This window comes from Chanodichthys erythropterus, chromosome 7, assembly GCF_024489055.1.
Source record: "Chanodichthys erythropterus isolate Z2021 chromosome 7, ASM2448905v1, whole genome shotgun sequence".
Taxonomy (NCBI): domain Eukaryota; kingdom Metazoa; phylum Chordata; class Actinopteri; order Cypriniformes; family Xenocyprididae; genus Chanodichthys; species Chanodichthys erythropterus.
In genome coordinates, this window is record NC_090227.1 from 805665 (window position 1) to 825000 (window position 19336).

At 36.8% G+C, this 19336-nt stretch overlaps 3 protein-coding genes across 5 annotated transcripts in view; 2 read left to right on the plus strand and 1 right to left on the minus strand.

The window, feature by feature from the left end:
* zgc:158464 (uncharacterized protein LOC791139 homolog) overlaps window positions 1–391 on the plus strand; it is a 143897-nt gene extending 143506 nt beyond the window's left edge. The window contains exon 8 of the transcript XR_010895462.1: window positions 359–391. The gene's annotated coding sequence lies outside the window, so the exon portion shown is untranslated. The remainder of the gene's footprint in view (window positions 1–358) is intronic.
* Window positions 392–1468: 1077 nt separating this feature from the next.
* ubl7b (ubiquitin-like 7b (bone marrow stromal cell-derived)) lies at window positions 1469–6423 on the minus strand. Its single transcript, XM_067389570.1, has 11 exons — window positions 6337–6423; window positions 4991–5168; window positions 4778–4897; window positions 4613–4695; window positions 2819–2903; window positions 2681–2738; window positions 2472–2605; window positions 2341–2390; window positions 1979–2149; window positions 1772–1882; window positions 1469–1603 (listed from the first exon to the last, which is right to left on the minus strand). The coding sequence occupies exons 2-11, from the start codon at window positions 5163–5165 to the stop codon at window positions 1469–1471; spliced, it is 1122 nt and encodes a 373-aa protein (XP_067245671.1). The 5' UTR covers window positions 5166–5168; window positions 6337–6423.
* A 1944-nt stretch (window positions 6424–8367) lies between these two features.
* Window positions 8368–19336, plus strand: part of cd276 (CD276 molecule) — a 112817-nt gene continuing 101848 nt past the window's right edge. For all 3 annotated transcript variants that reach the window (XM_067388909.1, XM_067388912.1, XM_067388910.1), the window contains exons 1-2: window positions 8368–8611; window positions 14274–14396. In XM_067388909.1, the coding sequence (XP_067245010.1) occupies window positions 14351–14396 (46 nt within the window). In that variant the 5' untranslated portion in view covers window positions 8368–8611; window positions 14274–14350. The remainder of the gene's footprint in view (window positions 8612–14273; window positions 14397–19336) is intronic.

Here is a 19336-nt window from a genome sequence, read left to right on the forward strand (position 1 = left end):
ATTTACTAGTAGACAAGCACATATATATTCTATATATCACCTTTTCCCTAACAGAGTATACACAGAACATTATTATTTGTGAACACTCATTATCATATATATTGCATATGCATTGTTTGATGTTCACTGTCATGCATTAATTATACAGCCTGTCAAGTGTGTCATACAGATGAAGAGTGTCATGTGATGAACTCTACAGGTGTATGTGAATCTCAGCAGTGTTTGTGTCTTTCTTTCAGACTCTAGAAATGTTTATTCAAGCTAGCTTATGGTAACATTATTCGAAACAATGTCAAAGAACAGTCTCCATAGCAACTCTCCTGAAGATACGGTGCATATGTTTCTTTATTTCTTTCAGCATTTCTGTTCATTAACTGGAAGCAACCAGAACGGCCAGTATCAGTTTACTGATGTCTCTACAGAGGCAGTGGAGCAGATGTAAACCAAACGGCTTCAGGAAATTACATGCAGGTGTGTGTGTGTGTGTGTGACCAGCTGTGTTTAAAGACTCAGTCTGTACAAAAGGTGAGATCTCTTTCACAAACAGCGCTATAAAAGTGAGGAGGCTCATTAGAGGCCATTGTGGAGGACTGAAGGAACAGCATTTGTCTCTCTCAGCTGCTCTTTTACAAAACCATAAAAAACTGGACAGATTTAGCATCAGCCGCTGTCAGGTTGACCGTGAGATAAGAGCAATGCTTCTGTCTAATAGCCACTATTACAGATGGATCCGCTCGAGTGCACCAGAAACGCTCTGCTTCTGTTCACTTTGAGTCGTCTTGATTAGGATGATTGTTTCAGATGTACCTGCACTGAACGCTTTGATTTTACAATGCATGGAAAGTGGAACCAGAGATAATATGGTTGAATGAATCTCACAAATTATATATATATATGCGCTGCTACAATTTTTTTTAAATAAAATACAATATTATATTACTAATAAAACTGCTTTATTTTCCATAATTATTCTCCTTACTATAATAATAATAATAATGTTTAAAAACACTGTACTTTTTAATTTTTTATTATTGTTTATTTATTTATTTAAAAATGTCCCTGATAACACTAAAATATGAGAATTTGAGTCAAAATGTGGTGAAATATAATAATAATAATAATACATTTTAAGTATTATATTAAATTAATTTTATTATCCAAAATCAGGATTGATAAGTTGGTAGTTCAAATGTATGTATGCACTTTTAGAGGTAAGAATTTTTTTCACTGGATCCCTAAAATTGTCTTACAGCGCTACCTGGTGGTCATATACTGACTTTACCAGAAGGGTAAAGTCACAAAAACATTCAATCCACTTAAACTCAAATACAATTCTATAGTTAATAATAACCTTTTTTATTTTTATTTAGGTGAAAAGCAATAAAAAACCAAACATAAACAAGGCAGCCCTTTGTTTAAGGCGAGATGTTTCACGGTTAGTCTCAGTCCGAAGCCAAACCTTGACACATTAAAGTCCTCCAGCAAAGATGATCTCTAGCGCGGCCTGCAGATCTCCGTTTGTGGCCGTTAATGCGCGCAGAGCCAGATTCTCGTCCTGGATGCCCATATCCCTCAACTGCTGCATCTGCGTCTGCCAGCGGCCCTACGACACACATGGACGGCAGCAGCATGCGGGATGAGATCAAGCCACCAGCAAGTGCGCAGTGAGCCTTAATTCAGCATTAAAGTCATGTTTTCTAAAGCATTTATGAAGCACAGAACATATATATGTAGTGAAATGTAAGTGTTGCTGTGTTTGTCAGCAGGTCACCTGAAGCGAGCTCACGCCAGAGGCCTGTAGGGCTTGCTGCAGAGCCTGACTGAGCAGACTGCTGTTGACCGGAGCGCCTGACGCTACTGACGGCCCGCCAGAAGACATCTCCTACAGCGTAAAGGGAAGTGAGCATTTGCCAGGTTAGATTCTCTAAGGACTGAACTTGTGTGACGTATTGATGTGACGTCAGCGTGTGTTCCTGACCGCAGCGCTCTGTGTCGGCGGGCCTGCGCCGCCCTCTGGGGTGCTGGCTAAAGCCAGGGCGGACGCCAGCTCGCTCTGGGTGATGGGACGCGGCCCTGTGGCTCCGCTGTGACCCAGAGTCATCGGTCTGGACGCTCCAAACGGTCTCTGGTGTCTAGCTCTGTTTCCATGCTGTAAAGAACATGCCATAATAATACAATAATAATAAAATATCATTTCTCCTCATGATTATTTCTTAATACTAATAAAAATTCTTCTTGCTATAATATTACTGTAATAATAAAAATCTCCATATATATATATATATATTTTTTTTTTTTTTAATATTATAACATCAAAATATAAAAGGGAGAAATACGTACAGACTGGAAATCCTCATCATCGTCTGACATGCCGTCAAACAGAAAACCTCCTGTCATAAACACAAAACACAGACAGTGAGCAGATGCTGTGTTTTTGTAATATTTATTATGTTTATGTGTCTGATGTTCACCTGGCATTTCACTGTAAGAACTGGCCGACACGTTGCGCGACGAGCTGCCGCCGGATTGGCTGGACATGCTGCTGGTCACCGAGTGCAGGACCAGGATGATAGCGTTGACCAATGCTGGGTGAGATCGGATCAACCTGAGAGGGATGTGAGATCGTGTTCACTGACGTTCTGTGAATGTCATGTGATTCTAGTGTTTGGAGAAAACTCACATGTCCAGCAGGCTCGGATCTGTAAACTGAACGAACAGATCTTTATCCTGGAGCACACCTGCGAAATGAACGAGCTGATTAGAGATGGCCTGATTTCCACAAACCCATGAGCTGAGATGCGTTTTAAAGCCAGCGAACCTAATGCGACAGGGTCTGAACTGAGTCCAGGTGAGGCGGCGATGATCTGCTCCAGCGACTCTTTATTAGCCAGCATCTTAAACACCTGAAAACACAAGAGAGTGTTGAACTGCTTTACTGAACCTCTGCTGAACTAAGTTAGAAAATGTTTACACACACACATATATTTATATATATATATATATATATATATATATATATATATATATATATATATATATATATATATACACATTTTTTTTTGTCAACTTTATAAAATAAATTGCATTTTTAAATTTAATTAATTCTCAATTTCTGCAAGTTTTTAAATGTTACATGTTCCATACGTTTGAATGGGTCTCAACAATAAAAATGTTTTACAAATCCGATAAATTATCTATTGCAATATTATTATCGTTGTTGTTGTTTAGAGCTTAAAAATATAAAAGTCACAACAGATCTTTAACAAACTGAACAAGCTCGGATCAAACATTGTTTTCATAAAATTTTGTTCTCAGCAGCAAAATGTCTTGCAGGTTAAATTATATACAAAATATGATTTTCTTTTTTTTTCTCCCACAAAATAGGAGAAATCTATGCTTTGTATTTTAAATTTTAAATGTTTTATTTTATTATATATAATATATATATATATATAATGCATAATTTAAAAGGTAAATACTGTTTAGTACCATAATAATCAACCATCACAATACTAAACATTAATGAGTAAATATAATTGGGAATCTTGAATCAATTATCAGCTGCATTTTGGTTCTTCCAGTAATAAATTATCTGCATATATACAGTACAGTTCAAAAGTAATATTGTGAAATATTATTACAATTTAAAATAACTGTTTTCTATGTGAATATATAGTAAAGTGTAATTTATTCCTGTGATCAAAGCTGAATTTTCAGCATCATTACTCCAGTCTTCAGTGTCACATGATCCTTCAGAAATCATTCTAATATGCTGATCTGCTGCTCAACAAACATTTAATGTGTACAATTGTACAAAATATTTGTGTACAATATTTGTTTTCAGGATTATTTGATGAATAGAAAGTTCAAAAGAACAGTGTTTATCTGAAATCTAATCTTTTGTAACATTATAAATGTCTTTACTGCCACTTTTGATTGATTTCATGCATCCTTGCTGAATAAAAGTATTAATTTCTTTAATTTCTTTTCAAAAAAATAAAAATAAAAATTCTTATTGACCCCAAACTTTTGAACGGTAGTGTATAATGCTACAGAAGCTTTGTATTTCAGATAAATGCTGTTCTTTTGAACTTTCTATTCATCAAGGAATCCTGAAAAAAAAAGTACACAACTGTTTTCAACATTGAAAATAATCATAAATGTTTCTTGAGCAGCATATCAGAATGATTTCTGAAGGATCATGTGACACTGAAGACTGGAGTAACGATGCTGAAAATTCAGCTTTGATCACAGGAATAAATTACTTTGTCAAATATATTTAAATAGAAAACATTTATTTTAAATTGTAATAATATTTCACAATATTACTGTTTTTACTGTATTTTTAATTAAATAAATGTAGCCTTGGTGAGCAGACGAAACTTCTTTTAAAAACATTAAAAATCTTAGTGGTTCCAAACTTTTGGACTGTACTGTATATATAGAAAAAAGCTAACAAAAGGAACAGTTCACATGAAAATAAAAATTTGTCCCAAAACTCATAACTTTAATTCTGACTTTTTGGTTGTTTAATTTTTGAGTGAACTGTGCCTTTCAGTCAGCTTTGAGCATATATTCAGGTGTGAACAGGCTGAAGTGATGGAGTGAGCACCGCTTCTCTGTACGCGGTGTTGGAGTGCAGCCCGGCCTGAAGCATCCGGAACTCTCTGGCGGCGGCAGACCTGTTCACCGGCTCTGTGAGAGGACAAACATGCAGAAATCAGATGAACTTCCCCTTCACAGGTGACGATCTCTCTCATTAGAGCTCCAGACACACCAGGCTTGACCTCCGGCTCTGGCCACGTCTTCTTAATGATGTGCAGCGTTGATCCAGACTTGATCCCGTAGGAGTCTAACGTGAGGTCGTCCTTCAGCACACAGCCACAGTGCACAAAGTCTGCAAAGGCAGGAAAGCACAATAACTGATGCTAAACGGAACGAATCCAATCTGATTTCAGATTCGGAAAGATGAATAATGTTTCTGACTGACCGATGAGCTCAGGGTCTGGCAGCGAGTCTGATAACTGTGCTGAGATCAGCTGTTTGAGGCTCGACACCTGGTATCCTCCGGGATGGACGTCTCCAGGTTCAGTGTCTGGAAACCGGAACTTCGCCTTGGGTTTGTCGCTGAGTTTGAGGGAGAGATGCCATGCTGAACTCTCCATGTCCTTCAAGAGAGAACAAACAACAGATCAAAACCATTCTAGAGGAGCACTGGTCAGATCTGACATCCAAAATATACATTTAACCCTTAATCGGCCCTTGGGGTTAATCTGACCCCGCTGACAGTTTGCTTCATTTTTAAGAAGTGTTCCCTTCATCTCAGGGACATGAAACTCCGTGAATCCTTCTAAAGGATCCACTAAAAACTTCTAAAATCCTTTTATCTAAACATGCACAAAAATCAGGGCTTGATTTGGTTGTTCTAAAGGTGCGTAAAAAAAAAAAAAAAAAAATCACTGATTTAGTCCCTCGGGGTCAGATTGACCCCACATTGAAAATGAATGGGAAAATTAAAAAATGTACTTTTTTCCCCCATTTCATTTGTCAAAATAAATAAATCCAGTATAAATCTGAAATGTTCTACATTTCCATAAAGGTCTGGTTCTTGACCATAACCACAAAGTGGAACAAACTTTCTATCTCTCACACACACACACACACACACACACCTACACACAGACATACACACACACATATGTGGTCATTGCACTTCTTTTTCTTTCACTATAATTCCTAAAGTTTTTCCACAAACCTGTAGATGGTAGGATTTTATCCCTAACACACAGAGCAATGTCCAAATACAGTTTAGATTGAATTAAGTTCATCATTAAAGTGATTTTTTCATTAAACATCAATTTTTCATAAGCCAATTTATGACATGCCTAAGTAATTGTGCAGTAAATAGGTAAAAAATACAAAATATCCACAAAAACAAAGCATAAATGCATAGATGAGAAGTAAATAAAAAAAAATCATATATAGTTTTTCCCTATTAAAAAAAAAGTATATTTCCTTTTGCAATCGCTCTGTCAAAAATCGTCGAAAATGATGAAGAGTGCTTATTTTATTGAACTTTTTAGATAATACTGACGCCTTTACATATGTAACATTTTATTAAACCTGTAACACACACAGCAGTCTTCATGTGCATTGACTGATGAAGCGGGTGAGTATGCTAACTGTATGCTAACCGCTAGTGTTGTTTTGAAACCGGAATGAAGCGATCTCGTCTCACTTTCAGTTCTTCGAGCTGTATAAATCACACAGATCGATCACTTATTGATCTCAGACACAGCACAATCACTTCTCATCACAGCAGGACGAATATCTCACCAGTTCTGCAGAGAGAGGGTCGCTCAGCAGCTGTGGTCAGTGAGGCAGCGCTTTGTCAACAGCTGGTGGCCGGATGTGATGTCACACCGTTTCCTCCAAAATAAAAGTAACTTCATAAATATATTGCCTATTCATGTGTATGAATATATATGCTTTATCGTATTTTTAAACATATATGTAATTTAGTAATTCGGTTAAGTAGGCTATATAAATGTATTTAATATAAATATATTAAATACGTAATGTATATTGACATCAACTACTTTAAAATAATTAAATAATTTAAAAAGTAAATATAAAGCTACTTATTTATATATTTATTTACCTATCTAGCTCAATCTTCGTGTGTATTTTCTATGATTCAGTATAATAACGTGTCTAGATGAGGTCGCTCTGAGCCGCCGCCCCCATGTGGTTCTGCAAGGTAATGCAAGGGGGACGTTAGTATTTATTTATTTATTTAAATACTAAGTAAAACCTGAGGAGTAAAAGGGACATTTTACCACTATTATATGCTAAAAGTTGTATTAAAGTGAAATGTGAAAGTATCTGAATAATAAGCCAGAGCAACTTAAAAAAATCATGTACCTTTAATGCAATGCAGTGGGATCTGTGGAAAAATTTGTGATGTATTTTATGGGTCAGGATGAGATGTAGGTATGTGACTTCTAGTGTAGTAGTTGGTACGTTTAAACATGTTAAATTATGTAAAAGATAAAAAAAGGTTAATAATAATAATAATAATAATAAAACAATTAGGAAAAGATGCCATTTTACGTATATTTAATAATAACTGTAAAAGTTTTGATAGCCTTTTTGCTCTTGGATTTATACAAAACACTACAGTATTGTTGTTATAAAGTTAAAAATATGTTTTGGAGCATTATTGGATTATATATATATATATATATATATATATATATATATATATATATATATATATATATATATATATATATATATATATATATATATATATAGCTTTAATAATAATAATAATTATAATAATAATAATGCCATTTATATAAATTACTAAATTACTATATCATGCCTACACATTAATATGAAATGCATAATAAATAGTAGCTGTTTTAACTGATTATTGAGCCTTTTCCAATGAATGGGGACCCCAGAACATTGTATGATATAAATATGCATGAATATTAACTGTAAAATACAATTTATGATTAAGCAAAATGTCCTGAACATGACTCTAATTGCAAATTTTAAATATATAATTTAAAACATAATTAAAAACTTCTCAGAACACTAAAAAATAGCATTTGTTACCTTTCTCCGCTATCTAAACCTAAACTTTATCATGAAATATAATAATTAAAAGCTTTCAGAAATCATATTATTATTGCATTGTTGTGTGACTCCATATATACCATCTAGCACACAGCACAGAAATCTCTCTCACACACATATGGACACTCATTCCTGTTACTAAATGTATTTATTTTTCTAAAAAAATAAAGAAACCACTGTTTTTATTAGTTTTGTTTGGTCCATCATTTATACAACTGCTAAATAAATTAAATTATTAAAATAATGATATACTTGAGGCTTCTGTCTTTTAAATTAAAAAAAAAAAAAAAAATGATTTGCAGTTTTTATTAAAATACACCTTGCCATAATATAAAGTGATTTTTTTTTGTCAAAAATATCAATTATTTGAACAAATAACCAACCATTCCTTTAAAATAAACACTTTCTTGAGGTGAATACAAAATAATAAATTGACATGCTTTTTAAATGGCACATTAGTTTTAGTAACAGGACTGAAAAAACATGCATGCATCTTCTTTGCCTGAGATTGAGTACATTTTGAATAGTTAAATATGTGTAGTGTTAGATTGAGTGTTGAAAAATATATATTAATTTTGAAGAGTTTCAACAAGCATGGAATCATGGCGCTGTTATTATGGCATATATGGTTAGGCAGGCCACAGCACAGAACTAAATGGTTAAACCCGTCGCGTTTGAACCCCTGGCGGTGACGTCACCAGACTGGAGCGAGCGCAAGAATGATGTAGGAGTGGTTTCACTTTCCGACCGGAGGAAAACCATCTCAAAGAAACGCTATTTCACCCAGATTTACCTTCACTAACAAAACCGTGCGCGTTCAGGTGTGATTCACGCGCACTGGACACATGAACGAGGAATGACAGAGAATAAAGTTAGTCGCGTGTCTTCTCGGATCTTCTGATTATTATTCACACAGCTGGATGAGCGGCTCTTTGTCCTAGTCTAACTTCTCACTGCTGGGATGGTAAGTTCATTAAAAATGTCTTTCAAATGCAGTGACTGCTGGGGAACACGGCTCGGTTCGTATGTGCATTTCTTAGCTGGAGAATAAATGGATCAAACGGTTCTGAAGGGAGTTGGAGATTCAAAGTTGCATATACAGTGAAATCATGTGCTTTAATAATAATCGTATTACTTTATTTACGCCATATTTCATAAGTCACTGGTTGCTAGATACATTTAACTTGCTTTATTGAATCCAGACCTTCAGTTTTTGTCTTTTAAGGTTTTAGGATCCTCCCCCAAACCCTCTAAAATCCCAAACTGAGTGGTTTTGAATGGGTATGTCTTTGTTTAGCACTGCCACACCCCTGCTGAACTGGTCAGAAGCTCAGAAGCCCTTCAGAATCGTTCACACTGTAATGCTGATTTAGCTCTCCACCATTGACACTCTGCATCTGTATCACATTAGATCATGTCGCGAGGTTTTATTATGCCGGGTCTAGACAAACTCTTAAACTCCGTGAGCCTGAGACCACCCTGTAAATATTTACAAATTAAAAGTTTGCTCTTTGAACTCCACTAGCACCTGAAATGAGCTCTCAAACTTTTCGTAACTGTCGTATGGTAACGTAATTTAATAATTAAGACCAGTGTTGACAAGTCTGCGGAATTGGGCTACTTTAACACTGTTGTGGCTGGTTATTTTTCATGATTTTTAGCTCCTGGAATGTGAATTTTACCAGGGAAGCCTGCAAAAAATGCGGATTTTACCCTCCAGAATGTGATTTTTACCGCGGGAACCCCGCTGAAACGAAAGTTTTGAGCAGCAATTGTGTGGGTTTTGTTGTGAAACTCTGGCAACCCTGATTAAAACTGGATTAACCCTCTCAGATTTGATCAACAGAGCTGCATTTAATAATAGCATTTTATTATACATTTAAAGGGCTAGTTCACTTAAAAATGAAAATTCTGTCATTTATTACTCACCCTCATGTCGTTCCACACATGAACACAAATTGAGATATTTTTGATGAAATCCAATGGCTCAGTGAGGCCTGCATAGCCAGCAATGACATGTCCTCTCTTAAGATCCATTAATGTACTAAAAACATATTTAAATCAGTTCATGTGAGTACAGTGGTTCAATATTAATATTATAATGCGACAAGAATATTTTTGGTGCGGCAAAAAAACTAAATAATGACTTATATAGTGATGGCCGATTTCAAAACACTGCTTCAGGAAGCTTCGGAACGTTATGAATCTTTTGTGTCGAATCATGATTCGGATCTCCTATCAAATGACTAAACTGCTGAAATCACGTGACTTTGGCGCTTTGAACCGCTGATTCAACACACTGATTCATAACGCTCCGAAGCTTCCTGAAGCAGTGTTTTGAAATCGGCCATCACTATATAAGTCGTTATTTTGTTTTTTTTTGCCGCACCAAAAATATTCTCGTGGCTTTATAATATTAATATTGAACCACTGTACTCACATGACCTGATTTAAATATGTTTTTAGTACATTAATGGATCTTGAGAGAGGAAATGTCATTGCTCAGGTCTCACTGAGCCATCGGATTTCATCAAAAATATCTTAATTTGTGTTCTGAAGATGAATGAAGGATGTGGAACGACATAAGGGTGAGTAATTAATTACATTATTTTCATTTTTGTGTGAACTATCCCTTTAACACCCGGCGGCTAAACAATGTGCTTGTTATTATGAGGCGAGTGTTGGAGAACAGAGAAACCCGCTACTTTCACAGCAGTGGAGATAAATGTGCTTGTTTGAACTTGAGCCTCAATGCCAAACATCTGAATAGTTGCCAAAGGAATTAAGTCGTATTCAACATTAAAGACTCAATGAGCCACGGCACAGGGTAGTTCATCGTTTTGGTGTTTGATGCTTACATGCATATTCTGTTCGTTTGACTCATAGATTCAGCAGATTGAGCTCATTTATGATGGACTGTATCTGTAAACAGTTCAAATTATACCTTAAAGAGCTGTTTTTACTTGATTTAAGCCATAATAGTGCTATTTTACGCCGGACTGCTTCACAAACGAGGGTCAATTCAACACAAAAGATGAACATGACGGCACATGGTAGTGGATGAGTTGATCAACTCCACAGCAACTACATCAATTTATCCACTAACCATTCAGAAACGTCTAAAAGTTGTAACTTCTTCCTGAGTCTCTCCATCAGTGTCGACTCCGGTTTGAACAATGTAAGGCTGAACACTTTCCTCATTTTGGCTGCGTGAGATTCTCCAGCTTTGTTGTTGTTGAGCTGTTAAAGCTCCGCCCTCTTCTGGAAAGCGGAGCTCATTTGCATTTAAAGGGACACACACAAAAACGGCGTGTTTTTGCTCACACTCAAATAATTTGACAAGCTATAATAAACGATCTTTGAGCTGAAACTTCACAGACACATTCTGGAGACACCAGAGACTGACATTACATCTTGTGAAAGAGACATTATAGGTCCACTTTAATGTATTTCGGTTGATTCAGCAATACTGAATAGCATTTATGACTTCAATAAAAACAGTAAGTTTATATGCTGTCATGTTTAGGTTACAATTTCTTTTCAGTGTGTCTGAAATAAGTGCAACAGCACTGGATTGAAAATGTGTTTTAGTCCAATAAAACCAGAAGCTTTCTGAGATTCCTGAAGGAAGGAGTGAGGAGAGAAAGTGGTATTAGATCTCAGAGTATCTGAAGTTCATATACAGACAGTTCCTGTGATCATACTGTGATTTTATGGATGTGAGAAGTATTTTGCTCAACTCAACTAATTGCTCTGAACTTTTTTGTCAAAAGAAAGTTGATTTGATCCCAGTTTGAGTCTGCAGCTGTTTTTGAAGAGCGTCTGGCCGCGTGTTTTGTGCTGATGGCAGGGTTTGGCCACAGAAAGTGGTTTGATTATGACTAAGGCATAGTGCAGGGGTGATGCGGTCTCATGTTACACAGTGTGACCCATACTGGAAAGAGTTTAGTCAGAGCTCACATGTGTCTGACCCGTTCATTGAGCGCCCACTCGCTAGTGCTTCTTCCTGTTGTTTACGTCCTCGTACAGTCATATAATTGTGGTGCAGACGCTCAGAACTTGATTACTTTTCTCCAACAAAACAGCAAAGATTTGAGTGAGCCGATCTGAAAGTGAGATCATGCAGCTGTTTGAGTCTGTCAGTGTGTTAAAGACCCAGTGAAATCAGACTGGACTTGCTTTATATACGTTTTTTTTTCAAGTCTTTTACGCCTTTCATATATAAATGCAATTATATATTTTTATGCATAAAACTCAACGCACAGACTAACATTCAAAAGATTTTAAAACGTTTTTGAAAGAGTCTCTTCTGCTCACCAAAGCTGCATTTATTTGATCAATAATACAGTAAAAATTGTGATATATTTTTCCAATGTAAATCAGCTGTTTTCTATGTGAATATATAGTAAAGTGTAATTTATTCCTGTGATCAAAGCTGAATTTTCAGCATCATTACTCCAGTCTTCAGTGTCACATGATCCTTCAGAAATCATTCTGATATGATGATTTGATGCTCAACAAACATTTATGATTATTATCAATGTTGAAAACAGCTGTGCTTCAGACTTCTGTGGATAGATAGAAAGGTCATAAGAACAGTTTTTATTTGAAATATAATCTTTTGTTACATTATAAATGTCTTTACTTTCATATCTGATCATATAGCCTATATATAACACATGCATAACTGTTGAACTGTAGTGTATATACTATTAAAAAAGGGACTAAACAAACCCAAACTTCCTGTTTCAATATGAAATATGTCAGAACAGGAAAGAAAAACCCTTTCAAGAGGTTTGACTTTAGTTTTTCCAGCAAAGAGAAGGACAGAATGAGGAAATGAGAGCAGGATGGAGAAATGACCAGTCTGAACAGGAAACACCTGCATGTAAAATCAGCTCTATCTATCTATCTATCTATCTATCTATCTATCTATCTATCTATCTATCTATCTATCTATCTATCTATCTATCTATCTATCTATCTATCTATCTATCTATCTATCTATCTATCTATCTATCTATCTATCTATCTATCTATCTATCTATCTATCTATCTATCTATCTATCTATCTATCTATCTATCTGGTTGTAGAATAGAAAACCAAACACATTCATGAAACATCAGCAGAACAAATTTCTGTTTAAATTATTTATAAAAGCTTCCTTACATAAATTCTCATGTTGAATCGAACTACAAATTACAAAAGAAAAGTTGCAAGAGCTGCTCATTCTGCTCATGTTTCATGAATGAGGTCCAAGAGAGAGATGAAGCTCTCAGAAAGAGTCACGACTAAAGTTAGTTGGATTCTCTGGGCTGAAGTATTCCTCTATTATTGAGGATAGTCTCGAGGAAGGTGCGTGTTCGTCCTCTTCTTCTTTATATTCAGATCTGTGCTTTGGCACACAGAGCAGGGTATCAGGAGACGGCGACAGCTCTGTCTCGCCAAGAGCAGATGAAAATCCTCCATGTGTAAAGAGAAGCCGCTCACGCTGGAGACGGTCCGCAGGGGGAGAGAGCCACGAAATGGCCGTGCTGTTCCCTGCCAAATGTCAAACTCTCTTTAATAGTTAGGTCAGCTGTCTGAGAAGTTGTAACTTTGTGTGAAACACACACACACACACACACACACACACACTTCTCATGGGTGCGTCCATGAACAAGATGTACGGCCAGAAACATGTGCATGTGGGAAAATAGAGCATTTGTACTGTATAATATTTTAGATTTGACATATATTTCTGTTTTATCACTTTATCATTCATCATTTTTGTTTTATGTACAGTGTCTACCTACATTTGATTTATACAGTCTCATCCATTCATAGCGCCTTAATATCATCGAGTACAGCACAAAAAATTAAAATGAATTTAAATCAAGGCAGAAGTGCAAATAGCAAAAGAAGCAACATTTATTGAGATTGTGCCACATGTGTTTTCTCTGCTGCTTTCTTTGATGATTCTGCTGATAAAATACTTCACTCTATGATTAACCAATGGGAAACAAGACCAGCCCACCTAATTATCATACATCAGACAGAAATAAGAATAAATACAAAATAAATAAATCAAATTCGAGAATATTTAAATATGGAAATACATTCATATGTGAATAATTAAAAATAAAATAAAATAAAATAATAAATAGATAAAGTAAAAATTGTGAAAATAATAGATAGATAGATAGATAGATAGATAGATAGATAGATAGATAGATAGATAGATAGATAGATAGATAGATAGATAGATAGATAGATAGATAGATAGATAGATAGATAGATAGATATAGATCTGAAAGAGAAAACTGTTCTTTCATGAAGTTTGGGGCCTAAATCAATATATGAATCCTGAGTTTGAATATGAGTTTGTTTTCACTTCATCACTTAGATATGAACTCTTAGTTTTCACATTTGTTACGTCTTCATGTTCACTGTATTGCAAAGGTCAAGATCCAGCCATAAATCATGAAATGTTGACCCTTTCAAGAAGGCACAGGAGTGACATCAGTGTATTTATATCTATGGTTTAACAGCTGGTGATGTTCACTGGAGACTTCTGAAGGTTTCACACACTCTTCACTCTTCCTCACCATCAGGTTAATCAGCCTCTCTCTGTTTTCCCCCGCAGTGCCGTGATTGAAGGATCTGCCCCGCTGTTACACACACACTCTCGGTCGGATCACACACACTCCACTCACCGTCGCCATGTTGGCCCTCCTGTTGTGCGCTCTGCTGGCTGTGCGCTCTCACGGTGGGTGACGCTTCTCTTCCCTACATGCTGATTAGCCAAAGATCACGACCTGTGAACTGGAAACACACACACAGTTACACTGACAGCAGCTCAGGCCCACAACAAACAAACAAACAAACAAAAGACAGAAATGAATAAACAGTGGAGCTGTACAAAATCATGGGAACATTACACTAATATCCAAACGTTTGGAGTCAGTAAGATTTTTAATTTTTGTGTATGAAATGTGCTATATAAATAAACTTGACTTGATTATATGAAATACACAGACTTATATATACAGAGGAGGAAACTGACAAACAAAACACACCTGGAAACAGTGATGAGGGGAGCGAAATGAACTACAAAACAGAGACAGGAAACTAAACATAAAAGTCCAAAACGACACGTGACAACGTTGATGCAATTTCATTAGGTTCCATGTATCTAAAATCATGCATGACATTGACATGTTCTGAAATGTCAAAGTCTGAACTCATGAAAAGGATGAATGTGTCTGTGAAATTTGGTTTCGTAGACGCTCAGCGTGAAAAAAGATGTGACCTTTCCATATTAAAAGTCCATCAGAGGCTTAAATAGCGTATCCTTCGTTAAATTTGCATATGACGTAAAGGGATTCCTGTGTGAATATAAGAAGATTGGATTCAAAATGAGCTCTGTAATTGGTTAATATCTGCCTCTGCTGGTAAAAAATGTAAAACTGTCCCTCTATACAAACACACAGACAGATGGGAAATGTCAGAAATGTATTTAGGAAAGTTTAAAAATCCAATCTGTGAATTTTAAGGTTGTTCCTAATAGACCTGTGAACCTGGAGAGAAAAGAGAGAGGAAGACCGAAAACAGGGTTTTTCCTCTGACTCAGATGTTTGTGTCGGGGTGTGGTGTCTGAACTCAAGCCACAGTTATGGCTCTGTTTTCTATCCCTCAGTTTAATCCTCAGTATAGATGGCGACTGCAGCGTCCACTATGAGCTTTATTCCTGAGAGGATCCTCAAAGTACGTAAGGAGTATCTAAAAGTATCTTCCAAGAAGTTTCTCAACTTTTACTTTTCAACAGAAGAGCATAACTCAATATACAAGACATGAATTGGGTCCTAGGATGTATGAGCTCATATGCTTTCATAATATCATTCCCAGTTTCTCCATTTGTCTGTGTTTCCTGCACATATATGCTACACTATAGTTACAGCTTCGGGCCTGTTATTGGACGCTTGCTAATGCGACGGGGGGTGCAGAGTTTAGGGAAAAACTTTGGAAAAAAAGTTTGGAATCTTAAACACAGCCGTAGTGACACTGAGTACATGTGCAGCGAGTGTGTAGCTCTGATGTGAACTATCGGATGTTTTCATGACCTTTTTGCCTTTAATAACAGGACAGTAGAGACACAAAATGACCCGAGGTGGATTTGAACATCGCCGCACACGCACTAGGCCACGTGTCTGACCGGAATCACATTGACCAAATCGTAGCTAATCCCCGGCAGTCTGTTTTGGCCTTAATAAACCCCCTTGTTATTTTTGCTCAAACATAAGTAGATAGCACTGCAGTCGCAACACAATCGATCCAAAATTACAGCCAATAAGAAGAGCGTGTGGGAGGAGTCTATCTGCATGCGCACTGCACTCGCAACAAAATCAATCCAAAATTACAGCCAATCACAAGAGCGTGTGGGCGGAGTCTATCTGCATGCGCACTGCACTCGCAACAAAATCAATCCAAAATTACAGCCAATAAGAAGAGCGTGTGGGCGGAGTCTCTCTGCATGCGCATTGCACTCGCAACAAAATCAATCCAAAATTACAGCCAATCAGAAGAGCGTGTGGGCGGAGTCTATCTGCATGCGCACTGCACTCGCAACAAAATCAATCCAAAATTACAGCCAATAAGAAGAGCGTGTGGGCGGAGTCTCTCTGCATGCGCATTGCACTCGCAACAAAATCAATCCAAAATTACAGCCAATCAGAAGAGCGTGTGGGCGGAGTCTCTCTGTATGCGCATTGCACTTGCAACAAAATCAATCCAAAATTACAGCCAATCAGAAGAGCGTGTGGGTGGAGTCTATCTGCATGCGCACTGCACTCGCAACAAAATCAATCCAAAATTACAGCCAATAAGAAGAGCGTGTGGGCGGAGTCTCTCTGCATGCGCACTGCACTCGCAAGAAAATCAATCCAAAATTACAGCCAATCAGAAGAGCGTGTGGGCGGAGTATATCTGCATGCGCATTGCACTCGCAACAAAATCAATCCAAAATTACAGCCAATAAGAAGAGCGTGTGGGCGGAGTCTATCTGCATGCGCACTGCAGTCGCAACAAAATCGATCCAAAATTACAGCCAATCAGAAGAGTGTGTGGGCGGAGTCTATCTGCATGCGCACTGCACTCGCAACAAAATCAATCCAAAATTACAGCCAATCAGAAGAGTGTGTGGGCGGAGTCTATCTGCATGCGCACTGCACTCGCAACAAAATCAATCCAAAATTACAGCCAATAAGAAGAGCGTGTGGGCGGAGTATATCTGCATGCGCATTGCACTCGCAACAAAATCAATCCAAAATTACAGCCAATAAGAAGAGCGTGTGGGCGGAGTATATCTGCATGCGCACTGCACTCGCAACAAAATCAATCCAAAATTACAGCCAATCAGAAGAGTGTGTGGGCGGAGTCTATCTGCATGCGCACTGCACTCGCAACAAAATCAATCCAAAATTACAGCCAATAAGAAGAGCGTGTGGGCGGAGTCTATCTGCATGCGCATTGCACTCGCAACAAAATCAATCCAAAATTACAGCCAATCAGAAGAGTGTGTGGGCGGAGTCTATCTGCATGCGCACTGCACTCGCAACAAAATCAATCCAAAATTACAGCCAATAAGAAGAGCGTGTGGGCGGAGTCTATCTGCATGCGCATTGCACTCGCAACAAAATCAATCCAAAATTACAGCCAATCAGAAGAGTGTGTGGGCGGAGTCTATCTGCATGCGCACTGCACTCGCAACAAAATCAATCCAAAATTACAGCCAATAAGAAGAGTGTGTGGGCGGAGTCTATCTGCATGCGCACTGCAGTCGCAACAAAATCGATCCAAAATTACAGCTAATAAGAAGAGCGTGTGGGCGGAGTCTCTCTGTAACCAAATCGACAAGTACATAATCAAATTAAATAATATTTTGTTATTAAAAATAAATACTGAATGACTTAAACAATCTTTGTCATAGTATACACTTGTTTGTTCACAGTTTGATCGTTCCTTTCATCACATATTGCTGTTGGACAAAAGCTCTGATTAACATGGAAAAGATGCCTTCTTTCACATTTAATGCGTCTGGTTAGGACACAAAACCAAAAATTTGATATGTGTGATTAACAAATAGTAAAGGCGTATTAATTAATAATGCATTTTTTCCCCAAGTCAAGTCAAAATGTATTTCTATAGCACATTTAAAAGCAAGAGTTGCACCAAAGTGCTGTACAATAAAACATTAAACATATAAAAAGAAAGCTTTAAAGAAAAACATGCAGCTTATAAAATATAAACACATTAAACAGAATACAATCAGAACACTTAAAGCCCTTAAACTAATCTTAATCAAAAGAAAGAGAGAATAAGATTTAAGAGCTGATTTTAAAATAGCTAGTGAAGGAGCAGACCCAGAGCGTGCAGCTTTAATGTTTTTATTTCGTCCCTTCCTCGTGATCGATTGCTTTGGAAGGGACGTTTTTCCACATGTGTGAAAATTGAGCATTGGGATCATCGCAGTGTCCAATTTGTATCCTTTCTTAAAACTCAAAAAATTGGAAAGGAGATCATGCATTGCACGCTCACAACTGGGTCTGCAGTGGTTGATGTTGGAGGTAAACATCCCTCTCTCAGGACGTGATGCTTATTAAAACAGAGCGCATTTCCCAGTATGAGGCTGCAGATTATATCGGCAGATTTCACATGTAGTCCTCTGGGAATCAAGACCAGACCTGATGTACGTGATGTTTCTCATCTCTCCCTCACTCCATTAATCTCTCTTTGACTTTCTTTCTTATTTTCTTCTCATAATATTTTGCAAAGAAATATAAACTGAAATTAACTGAAAAGATGTATAGCTTGAATGCAGTGTAAGTCACTTTGAATGAAAGTGTCTGTCAAATGCATGAAAGTAAATCATGTTTTAGTTATTTAGACTTAATATTATCCAGATTTTTTAAGTACAGTGACAATATAAAAGCATAATATAATATAATATAATATAATATAATATAATATAATATAATATATGAGCAATATCACACTTGTAGCCGTGCGATATGGCTGTATATCAGCACGGCTGTGATACAGCTGTAGGTTAACGTACACGGCTACTCGTGTGATATTGCGTTCATACAACAGTTCGATGGCACGAGTGTGTAAATAAATAAGAACAACAATGGAGTGTCTTTAAAACCCTCTTTTGTGCAGCACTACTTCCTTCCGCCACAGATTAAAATCTCAAATCGTTTGACCAAGCCTCCGTTACTAATTCTGAAACGTCACTTTAGAACTAATAATGAAGGATTGTTGAGTCCCTCCATTGAAACTCATTGTATTTTGTATTAGAGAGAGAAAGATCGCCTGAGCGAGCATTACCTGTGTCTGATATAACATTCGCTCTTCAGGTCGTTGTCCGTAATATTATATCCATTATAAAAATCTGTTTGAATGTGCACCGAGTTTATTGAATTTTCCATAACATACAGTGCTAAAACAACGTCCTTTGTTTACAAAAGTCCCTTTCAATTTAAAAGTCTCTTGCGACTGACTCATTCACTTTTAATGTAACTTTCACTCAATACATATTACACACTAATGGACCCTTTCTCAATACCAAATACAACCTATTATTCATATAAAATAATATTTATTGAAACAACAACAATAGCCATTATAAATGACAATAGGAAATAAACA

Coding starts and splice junctions, on each gene's coding strand:
- ubl7b (XM_067389570.1), bottom strand. CDS start 5,165: ATGGAGAGTTCAGCATGGCATCTCTCCCTCAAACTCAGCGACAAACCC. Junction 2,739..2,818: donor TTCAGACCCTGTCGCATTAG/GTTCGCTGGCTT, acceptor TTCATTTCGCAG/GTGTGCTCCAGGATAAAGAT. Junction 1,604..1,771: donor CTGGCGTGAGCTCGCTTCAG/GTGACCTGCTGA, acceptor TGTGTGTCGTAG/GGCCGCTGGCAGACGCAGAT.